At 41.0% G+C, this 11,608-nt stretch overlaps 1 protein-coding gene across 1 annotated transcript in view; it reads left to right on the top strand.

Annotated features, from left to right (window-relative positions):
• The first annotated feature begins 5,016 nt into the window (after positions 1–5,016).
• Positions 5,017–11,608, top strand: part of EEFSEC (eukaryotic elongation factor, selenocysteine-tRNA specific) — a 122,963-nt gene continuing 116,371 nt past the window's right edge. The window contains exon 1 of the mRNA XM_005522074.2: positions 5,017–5,329. Coding sequence (XP_005522131.1) covers positions 5,059–5,329 — 271 coding nt within the window. The 5' untranslated portion in view covers positions 5,017–5,058. The remainder of the gene's footprint in view (positions 5,330–11,608) is intronic.

Here is an 11,608-nt window from a genome sequence, read left to right as displayed (position 1 = left end):
CCTCACCTTCTATGAGGGGTTTAAAAGCTTAATATGGAGATCACTCACAGTGAAATTTTAGATGGGATCTGGGAACCTGCAGTTCCAGTGAGTTCTTTGTAGATAGTTTGATCTCTGCCACAAAAAAAAAGATGGGACTCTTCCCATGGATATATAGAGTTTTCTGTGATTATAAAACCATGGCTGTGTCTGCAATGTTTAAAGCCAGTGGATTAATGTGGTATGAGGCAGGACTGGTGTCTGGTGCCATCTTGGCTTTCCTGCACACTGCCAGGGGAATTGCAAAAGCAGTCTTGTGACAGGACAAGCTCATAGAGCAGTTTTAGGGAGGATGAGAGTTATGGTTCAATTTGCAAAAGCCCAGTGAACCATATACACTCTATTCATCCCTGCTTTGTTCAAGAGCTTCCATTAGTTTTGTTGTAAATGTAATTTGGCAAAGAAAAGACTTTGCTTATTGTTGCTTTCTTTTTATGTTAATTGTTCTGTCAGTTTACATACTCTAGTTTAAAATTACAGTATAATTGCACACATGTGTGGTTCAACACCTTTGTAAGGGTATCCTGCTATACAACTGTTCAGCTAAGAATTTTTGACTAACAAATATGAGCTATTCTTTAAATAATTAGAAAAGTGTGTATGCCATTAGACTGTACATCCTCTCAGGGTCATATTAGTCTCAGAATACAAACTCCTAATAGGTACTGAGCTGCAGACTTTTGCCTTTGTAAAAGAGCAAATATACAACTTTGATTTCTCCAGTGCATTAAGCTGCCCCAAGTGCTGTGGGTAAGTCTGGTCAGAGTTCAAGTTTCTGCCAGTTCTGAAGAATAATTAGCAAGTCTGGTAAGAGCTCTGAAGGCAGTGATGTTGCTATCGAGAGGTTCAGGCTAGGTATGACCCTCTTTTCAAAAGGGTGAAATACATAATAATTTGTTAATTTAGACTGAAACCTGTTCATATGGTCCATGTTATCTTGTTTGACGTTGCAACAAGACCCGTTTTTGAGATTTTGGCATTTCAAAGTCTATTTAATAATACTTGCTTATTTATTTTTGTTGAAATTCAAAATACAGGGATGTAGGTGGTAGAAATAGAGAATTGTTGTTAATATTCATTGTAACTTGGAGGAAGGATACAAATGCTCTATGTCTATAAAAATCAGATATACTTCATAAGGTTCTTTAACTTTGTAAATATTAATTAGAAATTTTACCTGTTTAAATTGGATAAGAAACAGAGTGTAAATTGTTTTTCTACAGCAATGTCTCAAACTCAGAATTTAGAGCCTGAAACTTCTGTTTGATAGTGACCACTGTTGTTCAGTAAATAAAATCTGCTGCCACAATGAAGACATAATTTTAATATTGACCTGCAGAAAATGTGATTAAGTTTATTTGGGTTTGTGCTTGTAGTAGAAGAGGATACCTCAATAGAAATAAAAGTAAAAAATATTTTGCTGGATAAATGCAAGGCTGGCTTCTCCCTCTTATTTGATCACAGGTATTACTTAACTGTGCTAGGTTTGGCATTGCTCATTGTATTGATTGTCTTACTCATTCTGTGTGTTCTTTGAGCATTGTCCTGAAGTTGCAGTTAGAGGGGCAAAAGAGGACATTCAGAGGAGGGAAAATAAACAATAATCCTTTAGACCACACAGGACTGTTTATTCCCCGGGAAGAGCAGAGCCCAAGTGGAACAACTGGGAAGTTTAGAACTGAACTTCCATACTGTATATCACATTTTATAGCTGGTGTCTTGTGTTGTGATGCATCAGTATGAGGAAATATAAAACCTCAACTTTTACATGATTTTCTATGATTTTTTTTAAAACTAGTTAACATATTAGGGAGGGAGGATAAAATAATTTCAATTGCAAAGCATGAGTCTTCTTCCTCCTTTGTCCGGGCCACCAGATGGAACATGAGTAGGTTGTGTGACCATTCTGCCCAGCTCATTCTGTGGATGCTTTGAGTATAATTTAATATTTTGCAAGCCAGCTAATCAGAAAAAATAATACCTGTCACTAACAGTCTGAACTGTTATTCCCCAGGTTTAATCAACTCATTTTACCAACATTTCTTTTGCCCCCTGGTTTGAGGTCTTCTATTTGGCACAGATGTCATGCGATACCTGATGTGGGAGCTGGAGACTTGAGAGCTGTTTTCCTAGACTAAATGTTTGAGGTTACAGGACGTAGCCTAGTTTCACATAAGCTTTCAAATTTCAGTGGGACATGCTGAATCCTGAAACTGTCAAATAGTGTATTATTTTTGGAGTGAGAGAGAGAGTATATGTGTGTGAGTGTGTGAATGACCTTTACATTTTTACCCTATCCCAAAAGTCTGACTTCCTGCCCTTTCTCCCATGAGTCCATAAACTTTACCAATTTAAAGTGAACATGTTTTAAGGAAGAAATTCCATACAGGAGAGAACAACTGGGATGGAGAATGGTTTATTTAGGGGAAAACAAGGAAAGCAGCTAAATGCTACAAATTTTGTGAGGGAAATAGAAAAATCTGGAGAAGTTGGGATTCTCTCATTTTTCCAGGTTCCCTTCTCCCTCTTAGTAATACCAAGACCTTTGTGTAGGGGTAGGGAGTGGTAGGGATAGTGGTCATGTCTTGTTTTGTTCCCTACAAAAGAAGTTGATTATTTTTCTACTCTTCAAAGTAATAGGAGTGATGTGTCCTATCGAATGCCACACCTTAATTTCCAAGTTTGTAATTCATTCTAAAACTTTGTAAGCTAACAAAATGGACCTTTCTAAGTGCTGAATAAAAGTGCTTATGTCTGCCTTTATCAGATTTCTTCCTTGATATTGGTGATTGAAGTTATTAATTTCACAGGTACTATGTGCACTCTAATATTTCCTCAAGTGATATGTGGCAAAATCAGATCCACAGGCTCTAAAACCCTGGAGACAGAAGTATGATCTCAGTGGTAACAACAAAGCTGTAGGGATTGATTTTTTTTCTTCCCTCTACAAGGGAACAACTGCTTCCCTATCTAGAAAGTTGCAAATCTTTTCTGTGTCTAAAGGGAGAAAACTTTGCTGAGCAAAATGCATCTTTTTGTTAAGCTGGCAGCCCAAAATGGATCTCATGTGAGCCTTGCTGTGACCTCTTACACTGTGAGTATTGAAATGGGACCTCCCTCACCTCATTATCAGTTTTCCCAAGAGTTGTAGAAAGCTTTAGACTTTTCTATATTGTCAAGGATTGTTGAAAAATAGCTGGTTTTTTATAGATGTTTTGGGGGGATTTCTGGATACTATCTTTTCTGGTTGAGAATCAGATCTTTTCCCACCTCTTTCTTCTGAACTCATCTAATAATGCTAAAAGAAAAGAAGTAAAGAGTAGGTTATATGATACAGGGATATCTGTGTGGATTCTAAATTTTTAGGGTCTTGTGGGAATTGATGTAAACTTTCCCTTCTCTTTGCAAGTGCATATTGATGTAGCAGATTCAGCACAAGGAAGTGTATATGAGCATTATGATTTAACAGGAAACTATTCAAAGCCTGGGAACTTGGTCTGAAAAGTGACATTATGCTTAATTTGGTTCCCATGACAGAGCTTCCATCAAGCTGAACTATTCTGCACAAGAAGCTGATTAGCTAGGCCAGCTCAGTATTCCTTGTGAGTTCATGTCTTTCCTTTAGGGAGACAGTGTCTCTCAAATAGCACTGAGTGCTAGAAAGAAATGCCATTTTTTTCCCCCCTTCTTCATTTCAGTCATTGATTCTGTCATCTTGACTTCCATGTGTTTGGGAAGGAGGAGTAATTTGCATCCAGCTTTAAACCAAACTCTTTTCTATTGAAAGTGTTGGTATATAAAGCAGATTTCTTTGTAAGAAAAAGCCTGGAATTTGGAGTCCAAGCCCAAAAACCAAATTCATGATATTGACAGTAGCCTTAGGCAAATTATTTTACACTTCTGGCTCATTCATTAGTTGTTCAGATGTGAATGTTATTACTATGAGCAATATGTATCACTGCACAGAATGAACAGAAGAGCAACTGCACTGCTCTCAAAAAAAAAAAAAAAAGTATAATATAGAACAAGTCTAGTCTACTTTGACACCTGTGGGAAGTCCATGAGACAGTCTTGGTTTTTTGGCTTGTAAAGAGCTGTAATCATTTGAAGAGGTACTTTGGGAACCTTAGTTACTATTGAAATGCTGAGTACACGTGTTGTTTTGTCCTGCAGAGCATTTAGCTCCCGGGGTTATCACTAAAGCAAAGTGACTTAAATGAGTGAAGGAATCATGCCCTCAGCCTCTGAAATGCCCTCAGGCCTCTCCAATGTTCATCTACTTCTTGTTGCATGTTTTGGTGGTGGTAACAAGTTTCCAGGAGAGCTGTTCATCAGTGTTAATAATCTTGGATTCTTAATTCATTAAGGATATGATTTTTAAAGCAGCATCTTACCTAACTTAAATATCCCTTTACAGGAAAATTAATTTTACAACCCTAGAATTTATTAAGTGTGTGGAGAGTAAATGACCCAAACGTGACCTGCTTTTTTCACTTGGGTTTGCAATGTCCATGTGACTTTGGAATCAAACCTGATCACCACAGTTCCAGCAGCACCGGGGTTTGCTTGGGGGGCAGAATGCAGGCGGTGATGTGAGAGCGAGCGGGTTTAAGCTGCCCGGGAGTGTTTAATTGGCGCGGGCGAGAAGCGAGCGAAGACGCAGGTGCTCAGGGCAAACACAGTGCCCCCTTCCCCGGCTGCTGGCTCGCAGCCCTCCCTCAGGCCGGGCACACACCGGGCAGGGGGCGCAGCTGATGGCCGTGTGGCCATTCAAGTAACCTGCTGAAATTGCCTCTCCTTGCAGGGGCTGCCTGCTAGGGGCAGCGCAGGGCAGAGCGGTGAGCCGGGCCGGTGGTTCTCACCCCCGCGCTGGCTCCGAGCAGCCCGGGCCGCCTCTGCCCGACCCTCGCCCCCCAGGGCCGCCCTGCGCACGGGCCCCCGGCGGGCGGAACGGCGGCGGCGGGGCCCGCGTTGCCGCAGGGGCGCTGTGGGGACGGACCGGGCGGGCGCAGCGCCGCCATGGCCGCCCGAGTTCTGAACGTGAACGTGGGAGTGCTGGGCCACATCGACAGCGGGAAGACGGCGCTGGCGCGGGCGCTCAGCACCACCGGCTCTACCGCCGCTTTCGACCGGGCGCCGCAGAGCCGCGCGCGGGGCATCACGCTGGACCTGGGCTTCTCCTGCCTGCGCACCGCGCTGCCGCCGCAGCTGGGCCCGGGGCCCGGCGAGCTCCAGTTCACGCTGGTCGACTGCCCGGGGCACGCCTCCCTCATCCGCACCATCATCGGCGGTAAGGGGGGCGCAGGGGGCCCGCCCCGGTGGCTGTCGAGCCTCCCGGGATGCTCCAGGCCTCGCGGGGCTGCGCCCGCCCGTGTCCGTGGTGGGAGCGGGGCCGCTGGGAGTCGGGGTCTCCGGCTGTGTCCAAACCGAGGGGACGGGCGGGTGTCAGGTTTTTCACGGACCTATGACTTTGCTACGCTTGCTCATAGTTGCTCTTCAAATAAAAAAACCGGCGCTCATAGAAAAGCACTTTGTACATGTGAGTTCTTGGGGTGCTGTTTGGATGGTCAAGTGTGCTCAGGTTTCTTACACTAATTAGAAAAAAGTTTGATTCATTGTGTATGGAGGCCTTATTAATGGCATCGAACAGCCCTATAAGTTTCTATTTTCTTGCCTGTTAAAGCTGTCAGAGTTTGACGTTGCCTGTAGTTGAGAGCTGCGATGCAGTTGCTGGACATGTCTGTGTTGTCTTGGAGGACTAGGGAGTTGGAGCATGGTCTTTTTAGGCTTAGAAAGGGTTTCGTGGATTTTGGTAACTCTTCATTTTAGCCATCATAGGCGATATCAGAGGGTTAATTTGTGTGCATTAGGACTCATTTTAAATTAGTTCACCTTGTTCTATCACTTCCATTTCTCCTAAAGAGCGTTAAGAGGTGGTCGGTGCTTGGAGTCCCAGCTGCAGGAGTTTAAAGCAGTCACAGGTTGATGCAACTGCGAGGATCCACCTGCAAGTTCAGTTCCTCTGCTAATGTCTCTTTAATGATAGCTTGATGCTAGTTTTGTAGGACAATGTTTCTTGGCTAGACTGAGGTTCAGCTGAGCTACTTGTCATGATGTAGGAATTTAACCCCCTTTTGGACAATTGTGTTATTTGTAAGTTGCACTTCTTGTGGACAGGATAATAAATATTTACTCATTTGTCAGTTTCGCCAGTAGTAAAATGCTCTGTGTTGTCAATGTGTGCTCCGCAGCTACAAGGGAGGAGCAGCTGTGTGCTTAATTCCAGAAACCTGTGGTCTTGTAGTCATCTCTTGTACTTGACAATCCTTTATCATTTGTAGTTGTAACCACCTGATTATCTTCTGAAGAGCAAAGTTGACTTTGGTAGATGTTTCTTGGATGCACTGAAGAGTCATTTGTAGTCAGACATTCCTTTCTGCCAGAAGCAAGTAATCTGAATGCTGTAAACTTTCTCATGGAGGGGATGTGGGAAAACTTAGAAATCAGCTTTAACCAGTTTTGTTTTTCAATAACTTTAACACTTACTTGGGGTTGTTGTTTGATACACAGACTTCTCATTGCTTTCTGCTATTTTTATGAAGATTTTCAAAGCATTTAGTCACAGCTATCCACATCAGGTGAATAAGTTATTCAAATTTGCTTATTCATAGGCCATGCAGAGTGAAGAAAGGTGTGGATGGGATGAGATGATAATAGTTTTCTTCCCAGCAAAAATAATTATTTACAGATGGTAATTCAGACACAGGAGTACATCAAACTTGCTTAGTTCCAGTTTTACCAGGTTCTGTATATTACTGAAGTAAAATAGTCGATTAGTGTGACTTACTGCAATTCTGTGTGTTAAGTAAGAGTTGTAGAGAAAATGCAGTATTGTGTTAATAGTTTAAAGAATTAGGAACTTCAGTTTTCTGCTTGATAACATAGATGGATTTTGATAGTGGGTGCTTTTTTTGGTTGGCTTTTTTTTTTTTTACTACTAAGTTTGAAAGGTGAAACCTTGATGATAAAAGCTGATATGTGCTTGTGGGACTATTTAGGTGCTTACAGATTTGGTGTGGTTTGGTGAAACTCAGACTGAAGTGTAGCATGTCTTGTGTAACAGGATATGTTCTTTGGTGTTCATGCGTGTTTCAATAATGCAAACTTTTTCACCACTTCAGGAATGGAAAGTGAGTCCTCCCAGATAATGATACTTGAAAAATTTAGGTTGTTTTCATCTACTTCCTCATCACTAAGCATTAAAGGTTCACCATTCCAAACATTTTCTCTGCAACCAGGAATGCCACTACCCTTTTCTTTTTGATGGAATCTGTGATTTCCCTGTCGCTACACATTTTCTCTGTACATGGTTTTTCAATAAGACATAAGTGCAAAGTACTTTATTTTCCTGTGTTTATTCTGCACCTCAGATTTCCCATACCTCTTTAAAATATCACGGTTCTGAATTCAAATCCTGAGGTAGCTACAGGTGGAAGTTGATCTGCAGAAGAACTTGAAGTAGGATACTTGTGTGCAAGGGAGCTGGATGTGAGGATTTGGAAGGTGGAATGACAGCAGAGATGAGATGGCTGCTTCAGAACTGCGTTAGTCATGTGTGTGCAGGGTTTGCAGGAGAAGCTACTGCTCTGAAGGTGTTATTGCATCTTCTTCTTGTTTGCAGTTCTCTTTTTCACTGAAGGTGGGATAAACTGGTTGGCCTCTCCTTGAGTGATCCCAGCTCATGGAAACACCGTCTGCTGTGGCTGGGTAGCACCAGGGCTGTAGACTCGGGTCTCCCATGAGGTGAAGAGCTCAAGGGTTTTCTTCTGAGGAGTCACTTTCCGGCTCTTCTCTTCCAAAGTGCCATTTTCACCAGTGGTGTTCCAGGTTATCTCTCCCTTGTAACTGTCATTTTTTCTGTGCTCCCAGTGTGCTTCTAAGGGTTAATTCCTTTGCTGTACAAAGCTGATAAATCTGCTCACAGATTAAATGTTACTATTTACCACTCTTTAGCGTATTTCTGTATGTAGCTAATTGCTGAAGTGGATTTTTTTAATGTCAGAATCTAGAACTGCATTTTTGTCATGCTGTGCCAGGTAGTGCTTGACCTTGTGAATACTTCTCACAGTCACTCACAAGATGCTTGTTCAGACACAATACCTTAGGACTAAATGAATACAGAATATTTGAGCAGTAAGCAAATGGAATGAAAAATAGAAGTCATATTTCATTCTGTGTGGCTACATTTTTCTCTCAGAGCTTGTCCTTGAAAACAAAACATATCAAATGTTAAATCAAAAGTGTTTTGTTTTGGGTTGTTTTTTGTTTATTTATTTATTATTTTTTTACCTGCATGCTAGGAATTGGTAATGTTGCAGACAATTTCACCCAAGATGTTTTGTTTAAGTTTTAGCTGCAGGGTGATGGTCAAGGTTGGAATGGAATAAGTAATAGTCACTTGGTGTACTTCATCATGCCTTTCACTTGTATTCAAACTATGCTGGTTTATATTCTTCTAAGGCTCTTGTGTATCTGTGGCAGGGAGGCATTAAGTTATTGTGGGTAGCTGTGTGGCTTGGATTGTGCTATGTATTTCTGTCTTACTGCTTCAAACAATAAGAACAGAACTCTAAATTTTCAAACACAATTTCAGATTTTTCCTGTGCTTTAGCAGTTTCTTGTCTCAAGCAAGGCAACAAAACCGGTGTTTACAGCTGTTTGTGTCTGACGTGCTAAGGAGCGCAAACAAACCTGAGTAACTGAACCTTAAGGGCCAATTCTCATCTTGTCCCAAGCAGTAAAAAGCACCCACATCAGCCTTATACTTGGCTTGTAACACTGAAGGAATGACTGCAAGATGCAGGACTGATATTTTTGTCGTTACTGCGTTCTTCTGTTGCTGTAGAGATTTAGGGTGGTATTTTTGGTAAAATATCACACTGAGATGGGGTAGTTTCTGTCACAGCACTATGGGGTTTTTTAGCTTCTGTTCTTTTGTTAATGTTCACTTCCTGATCTTCCACAAAGCTGATGTTAATGTTGTTGAAATAAAATAAGAGTTGCTTTTACATTTGTTTGTCATAGACCTGTGAACCAGTAGGGTCTGGAATAGTTTCTCAAATGAGTTCAGCAGGAAGGGATGCCTGCAGAGAGGTTAGACAAGTTAATCTGCCAGACGAAATTCAATCCCCATATTTCATTTTAAGACCACTTTGCGTAGCAAAGTAGTTTAAGCAGTAGCAGATTTTTTCCTTGCTGATGGTTAATTTCATGCCCTACAAAGGGTCAGCACACTAATACAGGAGAACATGATTACCTCATCCCAACTTCCCCCACACAGGCAGCCAAGGGATACTGAGTGTTTGCTTTAGGTGAGCTGTTGTCAGATGCCCTTTATCTGTTTGATTTTGAGATGAGTCCTCAAAAGAACTTCTAAATCAGAAAATAGTATTTTTCTTTTTTTTTTTTTCCCCTATGAAGTTGAAAGAACAGAATATCCTTATAGGGTTTTAATTGGAAAGCTACTGCTTGACCCTGGTTGCTTAAACCTGGGCTGGACAAACTTTTAGTTTTGTAATCCTTATGCCTGTCTGAACCTTTGACCTTTTTACTTTATAACTAGGACTTCATTGTCACCATTTGTCCCTGCAGTTCTTTTCAAAGAAGACTGCCTTGCAAGTGTCTGTTTCCACTTTGCTGCTGTGTTCTGCTAAGGAAGGGTATTAATTCATACCTGATACATTGGAGAGGCCAAGACTTTTGAACTTTTACTAGAGCTTGGAGAGGGGGAAATGAGCATAGCAAAAGCATGTCTTGCTGATGCAAATGAGTACAATGAAAACAGTCTTGGGAGATCAAGGGAAATGTGGTCTTGCTACCAGCATTCAAATTCAGTCAGATGCAGATTATTTGTAAGATTAACATATCACAAAAAAACCCCACCTTTTATCACAGATTAGTTGTTTTGCTGAGTTTGTTATAAGCTTTTAAGAGGATTTGTAAACTCGGGGTTACCTTTGTATTACTGCAGTGAAAACACATTTCTATTAACACAAGCTTTTGTTTGATGAGACCTTTGTGAAGATGTGACAGTTCTTGTTTTTTTCTTTTCTAGGTGAGTGAGTGAGTTTTATAGTTGTAGATGCGTGTGTGGATGATCTGCTGTTGAGTACAGATGTTGAATGAAGGGAAACTTCTGGAGGGAGAGAGTGCCTTATATTTAGTGGATACCATTCTAGTCAGAAAGAAGTCACTAGAGAGTCTTGAGATCTTTGGCTGACAGCTTGAAGTGAGAGTAACATAATGAACCCTGTTCTGTTTTAATATAGAACTCTTGTGTAATTCCTATCCACAAACCTTGATGTAGTGGTTGGTGTTATGGAAGTATTTATGGGTTAAGGGACTTCAGCTAGCACTAGTGGGAATGTCTTCTAAAACCTATTACACTCTTTGGGTTCGTGGTGCTTGTGAATTGCTGACACTGCTTTGTATTAAAAATTCAAATAAACTTTATTTCTGTAAATGAAATTGAAACAGTGTTTTTGGTTTTTTTTTAGTCACTGTAATTTGGCTGGTGCCAGATAGTTGTCTGACAACACGAAGGAGTGTTTTTATTGACATTTTAAAATGAAAGCCACTTTTTTTTCTTTTTTTTTAAATTAAGGAGCTATGCATGAAGAACAGCAACCAGTATAAAATTTTGTTGCGTGGTCTCCACAACGCTCGAAATGGAACTTTGTCTCCTGGATGCTGCAGTGCACAAGAGGGCAGTGTTTGCTTACATTGTAGGATCTTAGGGATTAAGTGCTCGGGGTAACAGGTCAGCGTGGGGGGAGTGACCTCACTGTGAATCGAAACAGAATTTAGTAGGCGATTTGGAACACAACTCTGGGTTAATTTTCTCGTTCTTAAAGAAAACATCCTCTGTGTTTTAAGGAAGGTTAGTCTTATTTCATCTATAACTTGGGTTGTGCTTTTTGTACCTTAAGTAATAAAAACGTGTGGGGTGTTGTTTTACACATGACATGAGACACAGGTAACAGTTGAGAACAAACAACCGGTTTGATGAGGGAACCATGGAATTTAGTGTGCACAAGTCTTTTATTTCTTTCCTCATTTCCCCGTATATTTAATAACTGTGTAAAAGGAAGCCAGTTGTACCAAATCCGCTTTGAGCCACTAGTGTGTGAAATGGGATTTGTTGTGGGATACTGGCTAGAATGATCTTGGGGAGGTCTATAAGGTACTTTAAAATATGGGTCTTGTGGAGTTTTTACCTATTTCATAACTTTAATGGCTCTGACTTTCTATGTATTACATTGCTTCTTGTTTCTGTGGGTTTTGTGAGTGATGCAACAGTGGGACTGCTGCTACTATTTCTGTTCTATGCCCTTTTCCGCAATTTTGACTTTAAGCTGGTTTCTCTGTTAAAGTTACACATTCAAAAGCTTCCTGAACGTACACAATAACTCTTAGGCAGTATTAAAAACTGAAGCAGGAGGAATCTTCTGTTCGTTTTCTGGGTCAAGTAGTTTACAAGGAGCAAGAGACCCATTGTCTCCTGATATCA

Source organism: Pseudopodoces humilis, chromosome 13 (genome assembly GCF_049639895.1).
Source record: "Pseudopodoces humilis isolate 2021_Gansu_Grassland_sample_001 chromosome 13, ASM4963989v1, whole genome shotgun sequence".
Lineage (NCBI taxonomy): Eukaryota > Metazoa > Chordata > Aves > Passeriformes > Paridae > Pseudopodoces > Pseudopodoces humilis.
The sequence above is the reverse complement of the archived record's forward strand: the minus strand, read 5'-3'. Positions and strand labels throughout refer to the sequence as shown.